At 34.4% G+C, this 26049-nt stretch overlaps 2 protein-coding genes across 2 annotated transcripts; both read right to left on the bottom strand.

Annotated features, from left to right (window-relative positions):
* Positions 1-9193: 9193 nt before the first annotated feature.
* LOC132179896 (stearoyl-[acyl-carrier-protein] 9-desaturase, chloroplastic-like) lies at positions 9194-13363 on the bottom strand. The gene is made up of 4 exons (XM_059592689.1): positions 13103-13363; positions 11072-11228; positions 10470-10956; positions 9194-9924 (listed from the first exon to the last, which is right to left on the bottom strand). The coding sequence occupies exons 2-4, from the start codon at positions 11188-11190 to the stop codon at positions 9370-9372; spliced, it is 1161 nt and encodes a 386-aa protein (XP_059448672.1). The 5' UTR covers positions 11191-11228; positions 13103-13363; the 3' UTR covers positions 9194-9369.
* A 9865-nt stretch (positions 13364-23228) lies between these two features.
* On the bottom strand, positions 23229-24762 carry LOC132178242 (stearoyl-[acyl-carrier-protein] 9-desaturase, chloroplastic-like). The gene is made up of 3 exons (XM_059590690.1): positions 24655-24762; positions 24317-24372; positions 23229-23786 (listed from the first exon to the last, which is right to left on the bottom strand). Exons 2-3 carry the CDS (start codon positions 24362-24364, stop codon positions 23229-23231), a joined length of 606 nt encoding a protein of 201 aa, XP_059446673.1. The 5' UTR covers positions 24365-24372; positions 24655-24762.
* Positions 24763-26049: the final 1287 nt, after the last annotated feature.

The raw sequence follows: 26049 nt of genomic DNA, 5'->3' as shown, positions 1-26049 counted from the left end.
GACGTTGTAAAACCGACCATTTTGAACCAATGATGTTTGGTCTCTAATAGTTGTGTTTTACCTTCACCCCTGATCTACCCTAGGGTAGCCTGCGAGTCAGCTGAGGATGTATAGATATTTTTATGTGTGTTGGTGAAGGAGGAAGAAATTTTGAAGTTTTTAGGTGTGTGTGGTTGTTATAAATGTAAATTGAGTGCTAATATTTTCAAAAATTACTTAGTGTCGTTTGAACAGTAACACACTGTTCAAACAACACATTTCAACTTGTGAATAGTGACATGTGAATAGTAATACTGTTCAAACGTCGCATAATAGTGATGCATGAATAGCAACAATGTTGAAACGCTGCCTAATAGTGATGCGTGAATAGTAACATTATTCAAATGTCGCATAATAGTGATACGTGAATAGTATTATTGTTCAAACGTCACCCAATAGTGGCGCGTGAATAATAACACTGTTCAAACATCGCCCAATAGTGATGCGTGAATAGTAATATTGTTCAAACATTACCTTTTAACGCGAGAATAGTGACGCGTGAATAGTAACACTATTCAAATGTCACTAATTTATGAATAACGACGTTTGAACAGCAAAATGCCGTACTTTAATGATGTTTGGAAAAACGTCACTAATTTGGCTTTTTTTTTTTTTTTTTTTTTTTTGGTAGTGAAGGCCTAAGTAATCGATCGGTCTGACCCATAAAATCCTAACGTTTGACCACCATAGGCCTAAGAGAGGAAGACCTATCTCCACAATATGTCTGTACTTCCTCTATGCAATTCCTTATATTTGATAGGTATGTGGACATGTTAGTCTATGGAACATCCCATGTTGACTTAAAACTTGTTTGAATTGAAAAGAGGAGTATTCTACTATTCTGCACCATTGCAGATTCATGGTATTTTATTTTAATGGAGAACAAATTTTCAACAAACAATTTGAATTTAACTAAACATTAATAAACATGACTTTTATTCATAATGGGACGCAACCAAGTGAGTCGGTTGTAGTCATCAATAAACAGTACATAAAACTTGCATCCACTTAGTGATGCAATACAAGAAGTCCAGACATCTAAGTGGATGATCTCTAAAGGACTACTAGAAATTCTACTCAACTTAGAAAAAATATAATTTCTTGGATTTCTAAGCTGACAACACTCACCAGACTCGAGACTTATTACAACAAGACCTAACAAGAGGAAGTTGCTGGTGACACAAGAGATGCTGGAAAAAAAATGTTGAAGGATGTCCCAGCCTTTGATGCCAAACCATGTTAGTAGTTTTAACATAAAGAAGAGCTGCAAACCCCTTCAATTTATTCATGGACTTTCGGTGCAAGGGAATATGGTACATCCCATTCTCACTTGGTCCCTGGAGCAGCATGATTCCGGTCAAGTTTTCCTTCACAATGAAACTTTTATTAGTTAAAGCAAACCAACAATTATTATCCTTAATAATAATATTGCAAGCAAATTAGCATATGCAAAAGGGCAATGTATATCTTTGAGAAAAAGAGTAAGATGCATTTGAATGAATAATTGAAGAATCAATGTTGTGTATATCCAAACCTACTCCATTGCCTACAATCACAATGTATGCATCATCAAAGGGTTGGGCATTAGTGATGTTTGATTGTTGGCACTAGGATCAGCCAACCAGTATTGATTTTCAAGTTCTACATTAGTGTGGGCGGCCATTGCAGCCAACAATGTTGGAGGATGCATACCTTGGATAAGCATAATCCATTATGTGATAGCACTCCAAAGCCCTATGATTACTCTTCCCACAAATTTGGCATGGTGACCTTGTGGCTTGAGTATGCGTTGAATGTGGGATTTCCTTGGTGTGATGCGGATTGACATAAATTTATTTCTTGGAGAAAAATGGAACTTTGGCTTCCTGAAGTTGTTGGGGGGTTTTTAAGAGTGAAAGTTGGTTTGGTTTGGTTTGTTGGTGTAAGGCAAACAAACAGCTTCTAGTATGAGAGTTTGCTGTTGTTGATTTTGAAGTAGCATCTCATGACGTAGTAATTCAGATTGAAAGTGAGCAAAGGTCATCTCATGGTCATTCACAACAAAAGAAAAGACAGTAACAAATGAATTGAACATTGGATTAATCTACTGAGAATAAACGAGATGAGGTCATCATCCTCAGCGGGCTTATATCTGCAGATAATTCATCAGCCAATTGTTTAGCTTGTTTCAAATATTCAGTACACGACTTACTTTCCTGTTGCAAGCTTTGTAAATGACAATTGAGATGGGAAATGTGTGATCTAGACCGATCGAGCAGCAACCATACATCAGCGTGATGTGTTTAAACCATACATGGATGACACTAGAGATGGGGCTAGCAAGCTGTTGTGGTATGACTTGTTTTCCTCAAGTCAACATCATAGGGCAAGGTGAAGAAAAAAATAGGGAAATGTTAGCTAGATGCTCTCTTGGTATTTTTCTAGTCCTACGTAAATATTATTTTCTAAAAACCAAGTGAGAGAAATAATTGCCACTTTCTTTTTTATTTTTTTAGAAAATAATATACACTTAGGACCAGAAAGTCCTACTATACAGGCGAACATCAGAAGAACAGATAGCATTCTTCAAAAAAAATATAGAAGCTGCAGCTTTCTCACTTTGTGTGGGTGCCTCATGGTACTAAGAGAAAAAGATAGTTTACTTTTTTGTTGATTTTTCTCTCTTTTGTTATTTTTCTTTTTTATGTGACAGTGATATTTGAGTGTATTGGAGCTTTGTATTTTGAGCGGTTTTCTCCCTATTATTCTTTTGTACTCCATCTTTTAATAGTGAATTCCTTCTGAGTCGTTTTCGCCAGTGAATGTAGGCTTGTTAAACTAAATCTTGATGTCTTGTGTGATTGATTTATTTTCTATTTTGTTATTTTCTGCTTCTTTGGGATCCTAAATTTTAGTTTTGTCGCAACAAGAGCAAATAATTAGGCTCAACCACCCAATTGATTGATAATGTAAAAAGAGGACAAAAGTCCTACTTCTAGCATTACTCCACAAAATATTAATCACAACCCTTCAACCATCCCATCTAACGCCTCATACAACAACCTTAAGGAAGCCAAATTTGTAATCAAACCAACTCACAACAATTGTAACGCCAGGCATAAAAACTATGTATATATATAAATAACTGATGAAAATGTAATAACTAAATTTAAGTAGTATTTAGTTTTGGTGATATTTGGATTAATTATTTTTATTAAGATTAAAGAAAGTGTTAGCTATTTATTTTAAGGTTAGTGGTTAATAGTTAGAACTAGTAATAGATAATAGTTTGGAGTGATTTAGAAAATACTACAAGAAGTTAAAAATAAATAATAATAATAATTTTCGTAGCATTCAAACAAACTAGTAATAGATAACAGTTTTTTCTTTTTCCTTAGAAAAAATACAAAAGTAAAATAAAATAAAAATAGAAAGAGTGTACAAACAAAGACAAAGAAGTGACAAAGAAAAAGAGAAACGTGTGAGACGTTCTTACCAACAGAATGTTAAAAATTTAATAAAAATAAAAATAAAGAAACATATTGCCAACACCTTCTCCCAAGCTATTGATGCGCAAAGCTTTGTAATAAGTATTTTCTGCAGCTTCATCGTACATGAATTTATGATGCAACCAACTCTTTCTTTAAAAAGTTAAATTATGTAACTGATTAGTTGTTTCGAATTAGGATTTTCTCCGATTCATTTATGCGTCGAAGTGAAAGAAAAAACACGCATCCTTCTTCATTTAAGAGATTAATTGAAAAATGTAAGTATAAAACTTATTGACCCTATGCTTGATGTTTTATTGCATAAACTGTACAATATTTTTAGTGTGATTATAAGCCGTGTATATTTTGGGATAGGATTGTAATAAATTATGTTGGTATTATATATTACATGTGTTAAAAGAAAATGAGTTTTAAAGGAAAATGAGATATAATTATACGTGATATGTGAAAAGTTTGTAAAAGATGGGTACCCCGCAGTTAAGTGGGGTTATACACTTAGCACCCCAATTCGAGTAAGGGGAAATAAAAATGACTAACCAAAACGAAATGTGATTAATAAATTTGATATTATATTATATATGTTAATCAAGCATGTGATATGTATTGGGAGAGAAAACAGTTATGAAGTTTTTACCAAGAGTACATTAATATACATAATTGAACACAACTCTAGCCCAAAAGTCTAAGCTAATGGGCTAAAGTCCACTTAGGTATATTAAGCCATATTTTCTTTTATATTTTCTCAATGTGGGATACACCCTCATAAGTGCACTCACAACAATCCCCCCTTACTTGTGAGTCTCTGTAGTGACCTAAATAATCAATTAGGCTTAAGACAGCTTAATTAGAAGGTTAATTGGACTTTAAGTCATTAGGGACACCTAGAATGACATTTTTCAAATTTTTGGGTCTCAGAGCTACAGTAGTTGAACACTCGTGTGGGGGACGACACACTAGTGCTCGCCTGGCAACCGTATATGAACACTCGGGTGGGGACCAAGTTGAGCGCTCGTTGACCTTTTGTTTACTGCTAGTTTTTATCCGCGCGTGTCACTTGCCACTTGACCCCTCTGAGCAACAGTACACGAGTGCTCGCTCCCCGTAGTACTATGGGTGCTCGCCCCTTTCCTGTTTTTCACCATTTTGCCCTCGGACTCATCCCCTATAAATACCCCTCCACCCCATTCGATTTTCTCCACCTTAGAAGCTTAAGGAAACTCTGCCATTTCGGTTTTGTGAGAGTGGTGAGATTTTTGTGAGTGTTGGTGGAGTTTACTTGGAGAATTTGCTCGATTGAGGTAATCCTTACCGTTTTCTTTAAGTTTCATTCTAATAGCTTAGTTATTGTAAGCCTTATTGTTGGTTAGTGTTTCTTCTTGCCTAGATTTAATCTTACTGTTAGAAACGTTTTTATGCTTAGAATAGTATTAGAAAGCCTTTTGATAGCAAAAGAGACCGTTAGAAAGCTCGGGAAATAAGTGGGTCAAACGAGTTTTTTCGCCTGAACCTAACTGGACAAACACTCGTCCCTAGATCGAGCGCTTGCCCAGGGACGTCCAGGAGATGGCCTCTTTTGCTAAGCACCCAACGCCCCATGTTTTCAAGCTAGGGTTTGTTTTAGTGAACTTAGAACTAATAGGAGGATTTTGCACAGATTTGGAGAACCCGAACTTGTTGGAGGATTACTTGGAGGATTTAATCGATCTAGGTTAGTTTTAACTCACATAATGCTCGCAATTTATTTTCCCACATTTCCACGTCTATTTTGTGTATCAAAACATGCATATTTGTAACTCTCATGAAAACATATTTTTCTACTGCACATGAACTCTAGCATTTGTGAAAAACATTGTGCTTAACGTGTTAATGAAAGTGGGACTTATAAAAGAATGCATGTAAAATACGGATAAGATAAATTGCATCGTATGACATGGTATACCGGTATATGTGAGATAATGGTCATGGGCTTACTATACAGGTTAACTTTATGGTCATATGTATGTGTGATATATAGGTCTTGGATCCAATGGTTGTTTCGTGACCGGCGCAGCCTTAACGGGCGGTCACTATAGGACATACATTATTAGTGGTGTGGGCCACCCGAGGTCAGACTCGGTCGTGCCACTAATGTTATGGACGGTAGCGTACAATATTCGAGGCACCGGTTTTATATTACAGGTCTATCGGGACAGCGCCAACCCTGCTGAGAATGCGTAATATTTTGGGTAGACCATATTGTTGAACTATCACTGTTACTCATGATTATAAGCATGTATTATATATCTATATCACACTTATGGAAAATTGTCATCATTAAACTGTTGCATACTTTATCAAATAGAGTTCATCACTAAACTGGCATGGGTATTATGTGCATTAACATTCACTATGTCTTTAGACTTACCCCCTGTTTTTATGATTTTCCCCCTCCACTATGAATAATCGTGTGGTTAGCTAGCCTAGACAACGATGCCTTCGGATCCGACATGAGTGATTGCACAGGACTTGATCCGAGTCATTTTTGAGGATATGAACTCTGAGTAGTTGAAGTCCATGTGGGATGATGGAGGAACCACCTGAGTAGACATGATCAAGATTATTATCTCCTTAGCCTTACTTAAGCTTAAGATTTGATCTGTGGATCTTTTGATGAGACAATTATGATTTAGGAATGTAATATTTTGTTCTGATGATGGTCTGATGACCGATGCATTTGGTGACTTATCTTCATATTATAAGGTATTATGTGTACTCTGGTGTATGAATGTGTGGTTGTTTAGGTTACTGCTCTCTATTCCTATAGTTTAAAAGTCTTCTGCTAAGGTCTCTCGTATAGGAGAGGTTGTGATCCCCGAGTCTTGTCTTGTGAGGGATAGTGCTAGAGACAAACCGTGGGGTTAATTACCAGTTAATTGATTTTCCCATCGGGGTCATTACAGTCTCTTCACATTGACCCAACTCCACCTCGCTTACATTTGCAAGAGTGTTTTACGTCAAGAGTTGCGGATGGATACACAACTTTAAACCCAACGCGCCCAGACACCCGTCCTAGGAAGGTAACCATGACTCAAATACCATTTGTTGGGAGATAAAGCGGTTATAGAGTCTCTTCACATTGACCCAACTCCCCCTTATTTACATTTCCAAGACCGTCTCACGTCAAGAGTTGCGGATGGAGACACAACTCTAAACCCGATACGTCTAGACATCCGTCCCAAGAAGGTAACCATGAACCTGATACCATTTGTTGGGAGATAAAACGGTTATGAAGTTTTTACCAAGAATACATTAATATACATAATTGAACACAACTCTAACCCAAATGCTTAAGCTAATGAGCTAAGGTCCACTTAGGTATATTAAGCACTATTTTCTTTTATATTTTCTTAATATGGGACACAACCCTCACAAGTGCACTCACAAGAATGATATATATTGTTTTATGTTTTTAATATGTACTTTTTATTATCTTGTTATAAACTGTTTTATTGCTCCAAAGTATGAGATGTGGGGATTGATATGTATTAAATGTAAATGAATATATTTGAGACTTTTATAAGTATGAATTAAGCAAAACGCTAGGCTTGATTTACAAATCAGCTATGAAATGTTGGAAAGTAAGCAATTTTGTGAAAACTCTATGTAAGACAAGCTGTTTAGTAAATTCGAGATAGAGACTTTCAAGGGGAAAAAAAAGGGGCTCACATCATACATATATGGTCAGCATATTTTATATTTACTGAATAGTGGACTCACACGTTCTCCTTGTAAAATTGTGATAATTTTATAGATGTTGGTGACAAGGAGTTAAATGATGACCCTTATGCTACCTTGGCTATTGGTTCATGAGGCTTGCAGGAGGCCTCTCACCTTTCGAAAGACCTGATTCATATTGAGTCAATATTTAAATTATGAGAATAAATGCCCTTGAGACATCTCTCGATTTGATGTCAAGACAATATTAGTCTTATGTAGTTGTAATGACATTATGGTTAATATTATAATATGTTATTGTGGAAACTTCAGTAAGGCCCACTAAACTTCCACCTGATTTTATAGACTCCCCCTGAACTTTCAAATCTATCATTTTGGACCCATGAACTTCCATTTGCTCTCACTTTGAACCCCTCTGTTAGTTTTCAACTTTAAATTCAAACCGTTTGACGTTTTATGCCCATTATACCCCTACCCAACCCACTTGAAATTCTGAAAATGTCCAAAACTACAGCTCCCACCCGCCCCAAAACGACACCGTTTTGGGTATTAAAATTATATTTAAAAAAAAACTGCAAAATATTAAAAATATTAAAAACTTTTTTTTTAAAAAAAAACACCCCAGCCCAAAACGGTGTTGTTTTGGGCGTTAAAATTGTGTGTGTGTTTTTTTTTTCTCTCTTTTTTTAAAAAAGGGCAAAAAAAAAAAAAAGACGGAGAAAGATCAGGGTGGCTCCATCCACCCCTTGGCCAAAATGGAGTGGCCGAACCACCCCATTTTTTATTAAGATACCCCATGGTCGGGATATGGTACTGATCTCCCATGGCTATAGGAGTCCTCCTCACACCTTAAAAGCCCGTTGGCTCTTTGATGGTTTGGCTTCGCGGTCGACTGACCCTGGCCTTCGGAGGGTGGTCCGCCCAACTCCCCAAAGTTCCCCAAAGCCATTCTCTCTCTCTTTTTTTTTTTTTTTTGGCTCTTTTTTGTGAGGGTCGATCCACCCCCGTGACCGCCATGGAGCCACCTCGATTTTTTGAGCTTTTTTTTTTTTAATATTTTGCCTTTTCTTTTCTTTTCTTTTTTTTTTTTTAAATTTTTTTAAAAAAATAATTTTAATGCCCAAAACGATGTCGTTTTGGGCTGGGTGGGTGTTGTAGTTTTGAGGCAAAAAACTGTGTAGTTTAACGTGGAGGTATAATCTGTATAAAAAGTCAAACCGTTTAATCTAACGTTAAAAATTAACAGAGGAGTTCAAAGTGAGAGCAAATGGAAGTTCAGGGGTCCAAAATGAGATATTTGGAAGTTCAAGGAGAGTCTGTAAAATCGGGTAAAAATTCAGGGGCCTTACTGAGGTTTCCCTAATGTTATTTTATATTAGAAGATGTGGTATTATGTGAAGATGGGTGAGTTGTAATTTTGATAATAATAATAATAATAATACATGTTTTCTTTGGCTGCAAGTGTATGTAAAGATGGTAATGCCACGTAAAATTGATTTAATTCTGCTTTGCAACTTATATAAAAGTTGGAGCGTTACAAGAATTACTGCAAAGCTAGCTACCCAATTCAGGGGAGGAAATCAAACAATATCAACACACTAGGGGCTAAACGAAACAGAGAAGAACCAAACGGCACCTCCTCCCCATTTCAACGAATGAAATCAAATCCAAAACATCCAAAAAGTCGTTCCTCCATAATCGGCCATGACAAAAACAATTCACCAAAACACAAACACGTACCCTACCTGACCAAACATAAAACAATATTGATCCTATTTTAAGTTGATACCCAACAACCCAATTGATAAATAATGTAAAATATAAGGTGTGTTTTGAAATTGCAATATTCTGGAAAATCTTTTTAAAACAACAACACTAAGAATACACAAATAACAGTAAATAAACAGGAAAAAAAAAGAGCTAATAATTAGTTTCTTACTTAACATCAACTAGAAACAACTTAGACAACAAAGTACAGAGAGAAGGGAATATTAGGTTTATTGCAAACCCCTCCAATTTGCTTGTGGGTAGTGGCAATGTAAAAAGGCTATTGTGAAGGATTTAAGCCTTTTAACTCTTCGTATACTTCTCTAACATATTTCATTTTTTTTTTTTTTTTTTTCTAAGGCTACACCTTCCTACCAGAAATCCAGCTAAAAGAAATGGGGGATGCTTTTTTTGCCCTTGCTAGAGCTCTTTCCTCTAACCTTCTCAGTGTTTCAGCTAATCCACATACATAGTCTTGGGCTTCTCGCCCCTCACCGGAAAGTCCAGTTAGTTTCTCAACCTTCCATTTAGCCACCAAATGTTCCAATATTTCTCTATAGTCCTTGGCCGTGTAGACACCAATCCGAGAGGCAACATTTGCGAAGTGATCAAAAAGATTTTCATCGTAGCCATCGTACATTAAGTGGGCTGGCATTAATATTTTCCTCCTCATCATGTCGGCAAAGGCTATGACAGTTTCATTTGGATCAAGCTCGAAAAGCTTCCCAACTATTTTCTTATAAGCAGTTTCATGACGCTTCTCATCTGCAGCAATTGTGCCACATATTTGGGCAAGCTTTTCCTCCCTGTGCTTCATGGCAAGCTTGGCTGTATTTCCATGGGAGATAAATGTTGCTCTTTCTTGAAACGATGTGTAGATAGAAAAAAAGTAGGGATTTTTCCTGATGCCGACATCCTAATTAGAGAAAAATACTGGACATTAACTTGTTGAAGAAGAATAATTCAAAATTGGGGGGTGAAATCTTTTTTTTAGAATCACCTAAAACGGATGAGTAGCGGGTCAAAGGTATGCGGTTGGGAATACTTTCCACCTACCCGTCCGTTTAATATTATATATATATATATATATATATATATATATATATATTAAATTAGTATCCAATAGTCTTAAGACTTTTGGATCAATAGTTGGGTCTTTAACAATTGGTAGCATGAGCTTCTCACTTGTTAATTAAAACAATATGTGTTTCTCATATGTTAAGGAACACATGTCAATGTTATAGATTCATGAGTTTAAGTCGCAGGGGAGTTGATATATAAGTTGGATCAAAATGTTTTGGTATTATAGTAGCGTGATGGAATATTATGATCCTAAGGATTAAGGGTTTAACTAAATTAGTATCTAAAAATCCTAAGGTTTTCGAATCAATAATTGGGCCATTAACACAAGAATTATGGGCAAGTAACAAAAATACGTTAAAGAATTGTTGCATATCTCACCATTCCTGACCCAATCAAATAGTGTGTTGTCTTCTCGATTTGTTTCATATCCACTCGTCCAGAAAGATAGAGGTATTTGTTGAGAAGATCACCATGCCTGTTTTCTTCTGCACTCCATCCCCTTGCCCATGTTGCCCAAGGTGTGTTATCACTACCCGCTTCATCGTGAAAAAATTCCGTGCCATTGATAAGTGCTTGGTAAGTTGGAAGGGCTTCTTCCGTGATCATATTGCCAACTAAGACAATAAAGTAGTCGTCCGGAATGTCCTTTGTCCTCTCCCTGAGTTCATTGACTTGCTCAACGAATCCATCCGAGGTAGGATTTGGCAAAAAGTCTTGTGGTTGCCAAGATTTTTCTACAGATTTTAGGAGAGTTAAGATGTCAGTCCTGACCCACTCCTCCATAGATTTGAAGATTTCATCCTTTTCTGGTAGCATGGGATGGACTACGTTAACATTAGCATGACCTAAAGACATTGATTTCCCTCTAGAATTAAAGAAGAAGAAGAAAAAAAACTAATTAGTATTGTTAGGTCATTGGTTACAGCTAAAATAGTCAACAACTCAAATGCATGATGAGAGACTTTGAAGAATGGACTCACTTAGAGTTGGAGTGCAGAGTGGAAGTCATAAAAAACTTGGGATATCTCTGAGCTCTCATAGGTAGGAGAGCAACTGAAGGAAGGGATTCAAAGGCAAAGTTGTTGAGTTTTACAGCCATGGCTTTTTAGTAATTAACCTTTGCTTTATATCCACACACTGAAAAAGATACAACTATATATTAGTGCTATTATAAAGAAACAAAAGAAAATTAAACTTTTAAGATATATTTCTATGAGCAAATAAATTCCACAAAATGAAAAATAAGATGATAAGCTGATGAAGAAAACTAAACCAAATGAATTACCACTTGCAATAAAAAAAATTCTAATGGCCCCCAATATTATTGGCATATATATCAAGGATTCAACATGTATATATCTTTATCCCAAATTATATATAAATAGAAAATCATTTGTTCCGAAAATTTAACTCTGGAAAGGATTTCTCAGAAATCTAATCTATCAAAACAAGAATGCTTTTATAAATCATAAATATTTACCATTTTCATTGCAGCATAAACTTTTTCTTCTCAATCATACCTTAATTCTCTTGCTTAACAACTCCTTGGAAAAAAAAGAGAAAAAAAAAAAAAAAGAATATTGGTAGTGTAAATTTTTTAGTTATAAGTAGAATATTATAGAGAAAATTATAAATTTTTTAGTTATAAAAAGAATATTATAGAAATTGATAGTGTAATCGGTCGTCCCATATGAGAATTTTATGCATGTAATGAGAGATGACTATTAACAATATTTTTCATTTCTAAAAATCACTAATATTTCATATATTTAAAGGAGAGTTCCCTAGTCACTTATATAGATGATATTATTCTGCGAGCAATAAATTAAATTCATTCATCATTTTCTTTGAGACCTATGGCGATGAAATTCTGACGTAGTGGAAGACTAAGTAACAACAATCAAAAGATTCTCTCTTGTAACCATGGTCAATGTTGTTCCTTATTGACATCATCATGTGATCAGTACGTCTAAACTAATAAAAATGCTACACACAGGTTTAATCTCACACTTTTAAAGCACTTTTTTTTTTTTTTTTTTTTTTTTTTTTTTTTTTTTTAACTTGGTTCTAAAATTACTATTAAATTTTAGATAAATTACTTTTGAATTTTGGATCTAATGGTTTTTTTTAGGACCACGTCAAAGAGTCTACACTTGAAAGTGTGGAGGTGGGAGTGTGTGTAGCATTTCTCTTTCTCTTAAACTAAATTCAAGTTAACTAATTCCGCTTACCTCCTGAATGTGCACAATAGCAAAAAAAAAATTCAACCACATTCCTCAATTTATTATATTTGTTCTTATAATAATGTTAAAAATTACACATGCATTCTATTAGACTGGTGTGACATTGTTTATCAACCATTAGACTCTTGTTAAAAACAAAATTTAAATAAATAAAAAAAAGGTTAGTGAATACTATTGTCATATCAACATAGTAAGATAATGGTAAAGTGAGGTGTATTATTTAGCATTAAATAAAGAAGGGTAATGACATATATCACAGTTTATATCATTTTGCTGATGTAGCGCAACCAATTAGTCATTGTTAAAAAAAAAAAAAATTTAAAATTTGGTTGGTAGTGCTATATCAATAAATTATGATAAAAGTATTGTATATAATATTTATCTCTAAGATCGAATTGCAAAATCCTTAGATTTTTCCTAATTACATTTCCCAAATTAATCCCTTACCTCCATAAGTCATATATATTTTGACATGTCTATACACAAGGGGAGAAAAATGAAAAGATGAATTTGATCTAATAACCTCCGTTTCGTAATGCATGGACTCCAATCGAATAAACTACCATTGACGACCTCTCAGTGTCATATTTGTCTAAGGCATTTATCAACCAAATAAAAACTTTGATGCATATATAATTAAGCTACAAATTGAGATATCTAGAAATGCCAATAATTCTCTCAACTCTTTGTAAGTTGATCATAACCCACTACGTACAGTTAACATTAAATTGAAACCATAAAAATGAAAGGACACATCAGAAAATATACCTATATGCAATGAATTTGAGAAAAATCTCCAATTTTAACCGGGTCAAGCCGGGTCACCGGATTTTCGGCGGAAATGAGCTTTTCGGAGAATATATGGGTGGCTGAGGGATGGTTTTTTTTTTTTTTTTTTGAGGGATGGTTTTGGGACAGAGAATACCGACCAAGCTATTGGTCTACTAAAATCCGTTCTAAACCCGGTTTGGTGTGTGGGTTTTGGCTAAGGGAAGCCTGAAACTTCCTTTCGCCGGCGATACCGACGGCTCTGGGCAGTAGCTCCCCTCTCCCTATCTCTCTTTGTGGGTGAAACAGTGGACTGCCTCTCTCTTTATATTAGTTTGAAGGGGCTGGGCCAGCGGCTGCTAAGTATATGGTTTGTAAAATTTAAGATAGTGGAGGACTTTGTTGTATATTTTACTTTACTTTTTCCACAGAAAAACTGTTGAAAACCCACAAGGAGACTCGGAGAGTGTGAGAGATTACAACTCATATTTGATAACCGTTTGTAATGGGAGGGAATAGGACAACTTACATACATATGAATAAAATACTACCTAGAACATATTTGAGATTGTATTTGAAAAATAGAGCTTTTAAATCAAAAAGTGTTTTTAGACCTTTAAAAACACTTTCAAATTCTTTTACCAAATCGATACTTTTTTCTTCAAACGAACTTTTTGAGTGTTAAATACACTTTTAGGCCTTTCAAATATACCCTTAAGCCATGTGAGATACTTCAAATTGTAACATATTACCAAGCTTTAGAGCCGACGTTTACGATGACTTACTCTATCCATACTCATCCGATGGTAGCCACTTTCTCTTTTGACATCTATGAGTATTCAATGACTTAACATTATGCTTATGTATAATACCCATACTTTTTTGTTTGTGGAAGGGTGCATTAATTACCATGCATAAGAAAGTATATACCAATAATCAAGATTGTACTTAAGTCATGTAAGATACTTAAAACCACAACATATCATTATGCTCTAAAGCCGACGTACTTGACGGTCCACTCTGTCTACACTGATCTAATGGTAGTCACTTTCTCCTTTGGCATCTATCAGTATTCGATGACTTAATATTATACATATACATCCTATAGGTCACCCTCTCCATAACTCGACAAAAATGACACAATTCTTTCGATTCCATAAATACTCAACGACTTACTTCTGATTTTTTGCTTGACGTGGTAGTTGACTCTAATACTAAATAATACAAATTTTGAGCAAAACTAGAAGGGGATAGGAAGTTCATATACACAACATAGCAACGCAGTGAAGAGAATTGGTTAAAGTAATGAAACAGGGGTTGACTGTGAACATTGAACAACAGAAATTCATAGCATGAAATGATGGAAAATGCATGCCTTATCTTGATCTTCGGTTCTGTTTTCTTTAATATTTTAATTTTATTATGATAATTAAATGAATAATACTGAAAAACATTATGGAATGTAAGAGAGCGATGGTGGTGTCGGAATCACATGTGCTGCTAATCAGGTCACCGGACTTCTCGTGCTATTAAATAGTACTAGGGCACAACTTTAAACACAACAGTAAATGCACCCATTGTGCGTTGTAACGTCGCTTTATTTAAGATATTATTTGCATGCTTCTGGTTTTGCTTTTTGTGTTTCCTTTGTTCTGGTTTTGCTTTAGATTTCTTAGGTTAATAGTGTTGTCAATAATTTATTTATTTATTTTTAGCGAAAAGTAGGAGTGAGCGACCAATTATGACTACTCTACTAGGACAGAACGTTACCATGATAGCACATACTCGCTGGGAATTGCTCAGAAAGAGCCTAGACAATGAAAACTACAGACGCTTCCGCTCAAAACTAATTGAGTCATAACTTGGCCCAACCCTATCAAGACATCAGTGAATTTCTTAAAGCAGCTAATACTAATTAAGTTTGTATGAATGATTATTCATTACTGAGATTCAAATCTTCGCTCAAATACATGATTAAACCTCATGAAGTTTTCCTTAAGGCACTGAACTACTGCCTTTGGATGGTAATCATAATTCCATGTTCACTGCTAAGACTGTTCTTCCTTCCATAACGTGTGTACAATTTTTAAAACATCGCCCTCCAATATAATATTCCTCAAGTCTATTAAATGTCACAACTTTCGGTGCCATAAGTCTCCGTTACAACGGATTTGTCGTTTGTAAAATGGCTTACGTCTATCGTCTCCTCAACAAACCATTTGTCGTTTTTAATGCTATCGAGCAGCTCATGATGTAATTAGAATGTATATATATATATATATATATATATATATATATAATATCAGTTTATTTTGAAAACAAACCAATAAACCATGACAATTAAGATAAGATACTGAAATTTATCAAATGTTATGTAGATTTATTTTACAGCTTCATCTTGGATTAGAATTCTTTACAATTTCAAGAAAATTAATGTAGACTTTTAAATTACAGAATTTAGACCGTTTCTAAACATCAAAACGCTTGAAAATTAATGTCACTACTTATTAAAAAAGTGGCATATTATTGTTGAGAATTGAATATATATTTTCATCAGATTTTAGCATTTTACACTGTGAAAAAGCATTGAGCCAAAAACAGTTTTTATTTTTTATTTTATTTTTTTAAGAAGAATCGCACTGCAAAAATGAAGAACGAGCCATTTGAAATGAATATTATTTTTAGTTGCCTTGATAACATAACACATTTTAATAAGTGACATTTTTTTAAGCCTTTTAATACTTAGAAACGGCTTAAAGTCCGTCATTTGAAAATCTATAATTTTCTTGAAATCGGTAGAAATTAATCAATTATGATCCTCTATTATTATCAAGCATTTTGTCTATATAACTATATAATTAAACTTGACTAATTATCACCATTATATTTATGTAGACCATTCTCATTATGCCACTTTAGAGAACTTCCACGTCCACCGTTTAATTAGATCTAAAGTAGAGGCGGCTTGATGGGTTTCCACACAGATTTTTTTTTTCTTTTCTATTTTCCCATCTATTGCTTCTCGTTATATATATATATATATATATATAAATTAAAGTTGACTAATTATCACCATTATTATCTAGACCGACCCATTGTATTTGTCTCCATGATAATCTTCCTCCCTTCCCGAATTAAAAGGACACTACAAAAATTTTGGTCTTTGGTCTTTAATTAACGGTCACATTATTAGGCATCATATTTTTTGATCGTTGTTGTTGATGCAACGAAATATTTTGATATTATCGCGTTGCGAATATCTTGTTGATGATATATAAAGGTGATTTTTTTTTAGCACACAGGTGTTGTGAGAATCATATAACAATAATATATTTCTTTCAGCGACGACAATTGCTAGTAAAAAAAAATCACGAACGACTTAATTTTCATGTTATGTAAATTACAAAATGATCAGAGTGACTATTTTATCTGTGCATGATCATGGTAAAATACCTGTTTGCTTGGAAGTATATAAGAGGGACTTAGACAGTGAGAATCACAAGCGCTCCTCAAATCCGATCGAGTCATATCCGACCCAACCCTATCAACCTCAGACATCAATGAGATTAAAAAAGAATAATACTGATTAGATTTGAAAATTCTCATTATGAGAGTCAAATCCTTACCCGTCTTTCCATGTACTTTGAGTTGCATGAGATATCGATGCAGTTTATTACTTCTTGATATGTATATATTTATGTTTATATACTTCAAGAATGGCATTGTTTTTGGTGTACCAAAAATCAGAACCACTTCTTTTCTCTACAAATAGATCGATGTTGATGCTTTTTTTTTTTGTGGTCATTTTTATGCAATTTCAAAACTTTGATTAACACATGTGAGTGAGAGTTGTGTGTTTCTGTCCTGATTACTTGTATGATGTAGGAGTTTTAGTTGTTCTCCGTCGCAATTGATAATTATATAAATAGAATCTTAAATTTATATACATATTAAAAAAAAAGTACAAACTTATTAATAAAGGCTATGGGTTATTATCAACGACGATAGCATGTGGTTACTAATAACTTATAAATAAATAATTAAATTCATCATTTTTTATGGATTTAAACTTTTAGAGTAGATGATGATTTAATATGGGTATTAGAGTATAGGTCCTGAACTCGAACCATTCATATCTCTATCATTCACTTTTCATTTTAATTAAATATTTCACATAAGGTCGTCGCTAATAATCAAAAATTTTGATGGGACAACTGCGGTAACCTTTAGCGAGTTGATTGCGGAATTTCTTGTAGTGAGATTTCATGTATTTTTAGCAGCCATTAGTTCAAGCTCTTCATCCCAAATGACCAAAAATTTTACATAAAAATATGCTTTATTTCTGCCTTCAAGGATAATAGACAGGGGGCTTCAGGTTCCTTTCCCAGTATTCATTAAACAATAAGGGGAAACTACATTTTACCCCAACGAACTACAACGTCTTAGTACTTTCTCATCATGAACTGTCAATTGTACTACTTTGCTCCCATGAACTATCATTTTGTGCCCAAAACCTCATTCCGTCAGTCAAAGCCGTTAACTCAGACGATCAAAGTGACAATGCCTTGTAGTTCATGGGGCAAAATAACAATGCGTTGTAATTCATGAGGGCAAAGTGACAGGTTGACCATTTGAGTTAACGGCTTTGACTGACAGAATGGGATTTTGGGCACAAAATAGCACTACAAAAAAAAGGCAATTTTGTTACGTGTCAAACAATTCCATTTTTTGACACGTCAATAAATGTTGACGTGCCAAAACTAGCACGTCAACTACTATAGTAGTTCATGTGGGCAAAGTAGTGTAATTGACAGTTTATAGGGAGAAAGTGGCACTGCGTTATAGTTTATGAGGGCAAAATGTAGTTTTCTCAAACAATAAACATTCATTTCATCACGTATGTTAATTAGCAATTAGCATTGTTTTTTAACATTCATTCATGAAAGGAAAGAGACATTAACCTACCCACAGCTGGCATTTTCAACTGAGACCTATCAATCTTCTTATCTATGACAACTATATATATATATATATATAGACTTTGACTAATTACCCCGATACTTAAGTTAAGAGAAGGAAAATAGTTCAAAAAAAGTTAAGGAAGAAGAGTGTCTGACTCAAATTGAACAAATATCTAAATGACCCAACTTCCTTTATCTTTTATTAAGTGTTTTTCCGCGAGTTGATGGCTAAAGGTGCTAAAGGTGTGTTTGGCATTGCGATTTCATAAACAAAAAGTGCATTCATAAATCAAATCACAAAAAATAAATTGTTTGCCATTGTGTTATTAAAAAATTGTGATTTTTTGAAAATACAATTTTAAAGGTTAAACTACAATTTTAAGGGCTAAACTGCGATTTTGTCAAACCATTTAATTGTATTTTTAAAATTTTGCACATTTTAAAATCACTATTTGCAATCACACTTTTTGAAAACACAATTTCAAACGAACCCTAAGAGAGATCATGGTCTAACGAATTTGATTTTGTGGCCCCATTGTGTTGGACGCACATATATTCTTGATACCTTGAATAATAGCAGAACGATGAGGCTTCTTTCTATGCTCCCATCCTTCCCAACTAGATTGGGTTTCGCCATCCCATATGAGGCTGGGCTCAGCCGGCCTATAGGGCTTTGTTGAGATTTCGATAATATTTAGAGAAAAATGTAAAATCAACCCATGTTGTTACACTACCTTGCAATAAAATGTTTTGAGAGTTGTATATACTAAACTTCGGTCCAAAATCTTGACAGATTCCGTTAACGTGTCAATTCAGATTCAATTATATAAAGACATGTGTCACCCATAATAAGAAATTTTAAACATATATAATATATAAAAATTAATAAATAAACAAAAAGAGAAAAAAAAGAAAAAAAAGAAAAAAGAAAATGGAAGAGGAGTCGGCCATGGGAATGGTTCGGCCGCTAGGGGTGTAAACCCGGTCCCGGTTTCTCAGTTGTTGGCAAAAACCGGGGTACACGATTTTTCATTTTTGAAAACCAGAACTAGAACCGGGCACCGGGTTAACCGGTTATACAATAATCAGCCAGTTTTGGTTGGAACCCGGTAATTCAAATCGGGTAACCAATTTTTTTTAATTTTTTTTAACATTTTGGGCTTATTTTAGGTATTAGACCTATTTTTTTTGGCTTATTTTAGGTATTAGGTCTAATTTTGTAGCTTAATTTAACCATTTTGTGCCCCAGTTAAACAAATAATAATTCAAAAATATTAATAAATATACTAAATTCGAATATATATATATATACCCGTTTACGCGGTTATAACCAGGTATTTAAAAAGCCCAAAATCGGTAACCGGAACTGGTTAGCGGTTTTTCCCAACTGGTTTCAAACCAGTTTCCTGGTTTCAGTCCTAGTTTCCCGGTATTTTTTTACACCCCTGAAAGCCACCCTCTTCTGGCCAACCTGCCAGGATGAAGTCGACGGTCGGCGGACTTGAAAATTGTGGATTTCGATGTTGCTAGGATATTATGGATCCGTTTGGGAGTGTGTTTTTAAACCAAATCGCAATTTTGGAGAGTTTGCGATTGCAATTTTAAAATCGTGGAAAAATCCGCGATTTCCATAAGCTGACTAGAGGGTGCTTATTCGAAAAAGTGCGAATTTAAACCAAAATCACGATTTCACTTAAAAATTTATTTGGCACAATATTTACTTATATTTGAGTGGGAATGAAAAAATATCAAGAATACCCACCTAAAATATATTAAAACCCTTCTTTTTTCTTTCTTTTTTTTTCTTCATCCACTCTCCGCCCCTTTATTGTTTCTCGTGTCGCTGCTGTTCATCCTCTCTCCGCCCCTCTACTAGGAAAGAATCTCACCTTATTTTTCAAGCAAATCTTTTTCTCCATAGAATTGTTTTGCTTTTGTAAAGCTTTCCACCATTCGGTGTTTATATTGTTTTCTGTGGTTTGTATGATTTTTGTGCCTTTTTTATATGTGTTTATGTTGTTTGACGCGGTTTCTATTGAGTAATAAAAGTTGTGATTTTTTTTTTCAAAATTATATTTAGATTATCATGCATAGCACATCATTATGCACTGTGCGTTATAATAAATTGAGTTTATACCTAAAAAAAAGTAAATGTAAATAATAAAAGTGTCACTTATAATAGTAACGGATTTTTTATTCACTCCATGAAAGAATCTCATCCAATCCGACCCACATAAGAGCATTTGAACTGTTTCGGCTGAAAATGATGCTCTATGTGGTTCAATCACTCTACCATCAGCACTAAAGACTGATTCTGAAACAACACTTGACATAGGAACAACTAAAATATCCCGGGCCATGTTAGACAAGATGCGGTACTTCAAAGCATTAACTTTCTACTATGCTAAAGTCTCAAACTTTGGGTTAATATCATTTCCATTTTTATCATTCACCAATATATAGACATCCTCTTCAAAATAAATGTCCAAATCAGTTTTCACATGCGGAATTATGTTGGTACTTCTAACATGCTCCAAAAACCTTGATTTACGGATTGTAGGTTTGGGACCAACATCTTTGATAGATACACTTGAAGAACTAGTATCATCTTGAGTAGTTTGTTATAGAATAGAAGAATTATGAGCAGCCAAATATACTTCATAATATTCACACAAAGCAGCCAACATAGTGTCAATGTGCATTTGAGCTTCATCCTCTTGATAAATAAAAGGAAAGCATAAATTAATTAACTTCATTTTGAATCTTGGGTTCAACACAGCAGTTAAAGACATTGAAAGATTGCATTCACCCCAATACTTATCAAATTTTTCGGCCATTCTAGTTGTCATTGCTCTAATTTATCAATTCCTATCCATCGACTTTATGGATAGGATTTCTTTCATTCTCCATACCTCAGGCAAAAATAGATTAGAAGTAGGGTAATCACTTCCAGATACAATATTGGTGACCTCATTGAAGATTGCCAAAATTTGATTCACATTCTCAACCTTGTCCAACTCTTCTGGACTTACAACCCATTGAAAAGCTTGGTCAATATTAGAGTACCTAGGGAACACTTTTTTGAACCTTATGGCAATAGTTTCATGATAAGTGTTAAAATATTCATATTTTTAGCCCTTAACTTGCATGTTTTAATCATTTGGTTTTGGTTAATTAGGTTATTTTATTTTCTTTTTTGTGTTTTTCATACTTTTGTAGGTTTTTGGAAGAAAATGAAGTAAAACTAGATGATTTGGGCTCAAAGAGAGAAGATGGGAAAATTGGGAGCTCTCTGACACTGCGATCGATCGCAGGTACCCTGTGATCGAGCTCACACAGGTTGCGATCGATCGCACCCGTCCGCAGGAGACATATCAAGTGGCGGTCAGATTGTCATTCTTTCCATATTAGGGTTTTCCAACTCCCAATTGTAATAGGTTTTGAAACCCTACAAAATCCCTAGGTTTATTACTTTGTCAAGGACTTTTAAAGCCTATAAATAGACCCTTAAGCCTCTAGAATAGATATACTTTGTAAGGAGAAGAAGCTGAGCTCTTCAAGTTCAAGTCTCGGGTTTATTCTTTTCTTTATTTTCTTTTCTTTTCTTTATGAAGATGTTTAACATCAGTTTTATGTGTAGCTAATTTAATTAGTAGGGCTAGATTGAAGCCCTAGTTATGTTTAGTTAATATTTCAATATTGGCGCCCTTGTGATGATCTTGTTGTGCTATTTAACTTGATTAATGCATACTTACATGAATTCCTCATATGTGTGTGTCTAATCAACATATGCATGTGGTATGGACTAGTTAGTTAAATCAATTTGGATGGCCGAGTCCTGGGTTTAACATAAGTAACAAAAGAATCCACACCGCGATTCTTGGGTTAATTAACATAGGGAACTGGGAGTATATGTCATGTCCTAGGCCTTATGTGTTTGTCGATTTTCATAGAACATATGCTTTCCTAAGGAACAACTTAGTATACATCATGCTAAATCCCTTAGAAAAGAAAAAAGTTAGAGTATACGTCATGCCTAACTTGTTGCTTAGGGAAATCTATAGCCTTAGGAGTATACGCCATGCCCTTAGGTTGACAAACATTAGATATGCATAATATGATCAAAGCATTGGCATACTGTTATATTAACTAAATATAATTAGTGGTGGATATCAAAACCCTACATTTTATTATTATCACTTAGACAATCAATCTTTGTTTTACTTAAGGAATTTATTTTTAAACATAAATTCAGCAATCCTCGTGGGAATGATTCTGTACTTGCACCATATACTACTATGTTGACCTTGTGCACTTGCAAGTAAAACGTACAATTATTTACCTATTAAGTTAGGTAGATATTTTGCACATCATTTCATGTAGGTGTTGTTCCATCTAGTGGGGACATTTAAAATCAGTTTTTTGGTTTTGTTTGTTTTTTTTTTAAAGGCAATTGCAACCTTTTAGCTATATCACTAAACCGTTTTAGTCGGCTCTTAGAAGCCACAATATACTTGATACCTTGGCGCACATGATTAATTGTATCCCCAATTTCAGCAAGCCCTGCTTGCACCAGCAAGTTAGTGACATTTGCACAACATTGCACATGAAATAAACATCCTCCAACACCAATAGGAAAGGCACCACTCAACTCAAAATCATCTCTCAAAATCCTTATGGCAACATCATTTGATTTCACATTATCAACTGTCATTGTAAACACCTTATCCACAATACCCCAATATTCAAAACAACTCCTTAGAGCATCAACAATAATAACACCACTATGTGGAGGAAGAACATTACATAAATTCAAAATTATCTTTTGAAGGACCCAATCAAAGTCTATAAAGTAGCAAGTGACCACCATATACGACATCCTCTGCGAAGAGGTCTACATATCCATAGTTATGTTCACCTTCTCAACTCCATATAGCAATGCTTTCAACTTCCTCTTCTCAATATTGTATGTGTTGATGCAATCATTCTTAATAGTTGTACGATTAATCTTTTTCCAATACAGAGTGCATGCCCTCGTGAACTTGTTAAAAATCTCATGCCTCATGAAATTAAAAGGATACTCATGAACTTAGATGACTATAATATTACAAAATACAAAGAAGGGAATATTTGGTTTATTGCAAAATCCCTTGTAATTTGCTTAATTATGGCTTCACCTCCCTACTAGTGATCCAGCTGAAAGAAACGGTGGGTGCTTTTTTTGCCCTTGCTAGAGCTCTTTCCTCTAACCTTCTTAGTCTTTGACCTAATCCACATATATAGTCCTGGGCTTCTCGTCCCTCACCGGAAAGTCCAGTTAGTTTCTCAACGTTCCATTTAGCCACCAAATGTTCCAATATTTCTTCATAGTCCTTGGCCGTGTAGACACCAATCCGAGAGGCAACATTTGCAAAGTGATCAAAAAGATTTTCATTGTAGCCGTCGTACATTAAGTGGGCTGGCATTAATATTTTCCTCCTCATCATATCGGCAAATGCTATGACAGTTTCATTTGGATCAAGCTCGAAAAGCTTCCCAACTATTTTGGTATAAGCAATTTCGTGGCATTTCTCATCTGCAGCAACTATGCCATATATTTGGGCAAGCTTTTCCCCGTGCTTCATGGCAAGCTTGGCTGTATTTTGATGGGAGATAAATGTTGCTCTTTCTTGAAACAATGTGTAGATAGTAAAAAAGCAGGGACTTGTCCTAGTGCCGGTATCCTAATTAGACAAAAATATAGGATCATAATTAGAAAAAAATATAGGACATTAACTTGTTGACACACACACACACAAATATAGGACATTAACTTGTTGATCATTCTAACTTTAAAACACACAAATATAGGACATTAACTTGTTGATCATTCTAACTTTAAAGTTCTTTACACACACATATATGTGGTCCATAGAATAATAATTTCAAATTGGATATATATTTTTTTATTTTTTATTTTTTTTTATCATAATAGTAGGAGGACCATTTTAAGAAATGTATTGAGGAGATAATCACCTTAGAATTTTTAAATGAGGCTTTGATATAAAATGTAAAGAAGTGGTAACTTTACCTCAAAACTATGGGTTTATTTAGTTGCATTATATTAATTACTCATATTTGTTGTTATTATTGGACATGAAATTTCATATCACACATAAGAATTCTGACATAATATTATGGTCTCGTTATAAGCTGTGACAAGACTTATGAGCAAGTTAAAAAATGTACGTTAAAGAATTATTGCATATCTCACCATTCTTGACCCAATCAAATAATGTGTTGTCTTCTCGACTTGTTTCATATCCACTTGTCTGGAAAGAGAGAGGTATTTGTTAAGAAGATCACCATGCCTATTTTCTTTTGCACTCTATCCCCTTGGCCATGTTGTCCAAGGTGTGTTATCACTACCCGTTTCGTCATAAAAAATTTCCGTGCCATTGATAAGTACTTGGTAAGTTGGAAGGGCTTTTTCCGTGATCATATCACCGACTAAGACAACAAAGTAGTCGTCCAGAATGTCCTTTGTTCTCTCCCTTAGTTGATTGACTTGCTCAATGAATCCATATGAGGTAGGATTTGGCAAAAAGTCATGTGGTTGCCAAGATTTCTCAACAAGTTTTAGGAGAGTTAAATGTCACTCTTGACCCACTCCTCCATGGATTTGAAGATTTCAACCTTCTGGTAGCATGGGATGGACTGCGTTAGCATTGGCATGGCCTAAAGACATTGCTTTCCCTCTAGAATTTAAGACAAAAAAATAAAAATAAAAATAAAAAATAGTATTGTTAGGTCATTGGTTGCCGCTAAAATAGTCAAACAACTCAATTGCGTGATGAGAAACTTTGAAGAATGAACTCACTTAGAGCTGGAGTACAGAGTGGAAGTCATAGAAAACTTGGGAGATCTTTGAGCTCTTGCAGGTAAGAGAGCAACTGAAGGAAGGGATTGAAAGGCGAAGTAATTGAGTGTTACAACCATGCTTTTAACCTTAATTTGCTTTGTTACTAAAATGGTGAGCACTGAAAAATATAGGATTGTTAGTGTTAAATTTTAAAGAAATTCGACAAAAATATATTCCTACAAATTCATCTATTTCTAGAAGCAAATCAATTTTTTAAAAATAAAAAGATGACGATAAGCCAAACTAGAATTACATATCTATCTTTATCCAAAACTATATATAGAAAATTCTACTTATAAAATTTAATTTTGCAAATATTTTCCCAAAAAATCTTATCTTTCAAAACATTCTATAGCAAGAAAGACTTACATTAGAGCATAAGCATTTCTTACAATTATGTCTTCATTGACTCTCTTGCTTGTAGGAACTCCTTCGAATATTGGAGAGGACAAAGTTTTCCTTCAAATTGGGTTGAAGGAATTTCCTCCAACCTAGTATATAAAAGTGACATGTGTCTATTTTTTTAATAACATGTGAGATGCACATGAGTTTTTAATAAAATGTATTCCAATTTTGTTCCCGCTATTAAAAAAATATGTGCATCTCACATGTTAAGGGACACATGTCACTTTTATATATTAGGCTGGAGGAAATTTCTCCAACCCAGTTTGGAGGAAATTTCTCCAACCCAGTTTGGAGGAAAACCTTGTCCTATTGGAGACATGTTCCGGTTAAGCGCTTTTATAAACTCTTTGGGGAAGTGCATTTTAATAATCGCATCCCCAAGAAACTCGTGGGCACACATTTTCCTGTTAATTTTATTTTTTAATATTGTTTAAAGCTCTTTGGGGAAGTGCATATTTATTATCGCATCTCCAAGCGTGATCTTGCTTAGATCCTCAACCTCTAAGGTCCAAAATGGATCAAAGAGTATGTAGTTAATAGTTTTCAGAAATTTTAAGGCTACAAATAGGACATATGTTTCTTTAATAAAAAAATAAAAATATATTATTTAAAATTAACAAAAATAATAATAATAAAAAATAATGGGGTGGCTAGCCACCCCATCTTTTTTATAGGAAATG

Source organism: Corylus avellana, chromosome ca4 (assembly GCF_901000735.1).
Source record: "Corylus avellana chromosome ca4, CavTom2PMs-1.0".
Taxonomy (NCBI): Eukaryota; Viridiplantae; Streptophyta; class Magnoliopsida; order Fagales; family Betulaceae; genus Corylus; species Corylus avellana.
Note: the sequence above shows the minus strand (reverse complement) of the source record. Positions and strands in the feature narration are given on the sequence as shown.

Bases quoted from the DNA above. Each gene is read 5' to 3' on its own strand.
- LOC132179896 (XM_059592689.1), bottom strand. From the start codon at position 11,190: ATGGCTGTAAAACTCAACAACTTTGCCTTTGAATCCCTTCCTTCAGTT. The intron at 10,957-11,071 runs GTGAGTCCATTC...CTTTAATTCTAG, and splicing joins ACTCTGCACTCCAACTCTAA to AGGGAAATCAATGTCTTTAG. The intron at 9,925-10,469 runs GTGAGATATGCA...TTCTCTAATTAG, and splicing joins ATTTGATTGGGTCAGGAATG to GATGTCGGCATCAGGAAAAA.
- LOC132178242 (XM_059590690.1), bottom strand. From the start codon at position 24,364: ATGAAACAAGTCGAGAAGACAACACATTATTTGATTGGGTCAAGAATG. The intron at 23,787-24,316 runs GTGAGATATGCA...TTGTCTAATTAG, and splicing joins ATTTGATTGGGTCAAGAATG to GATACCGGCACTAGGACAAG.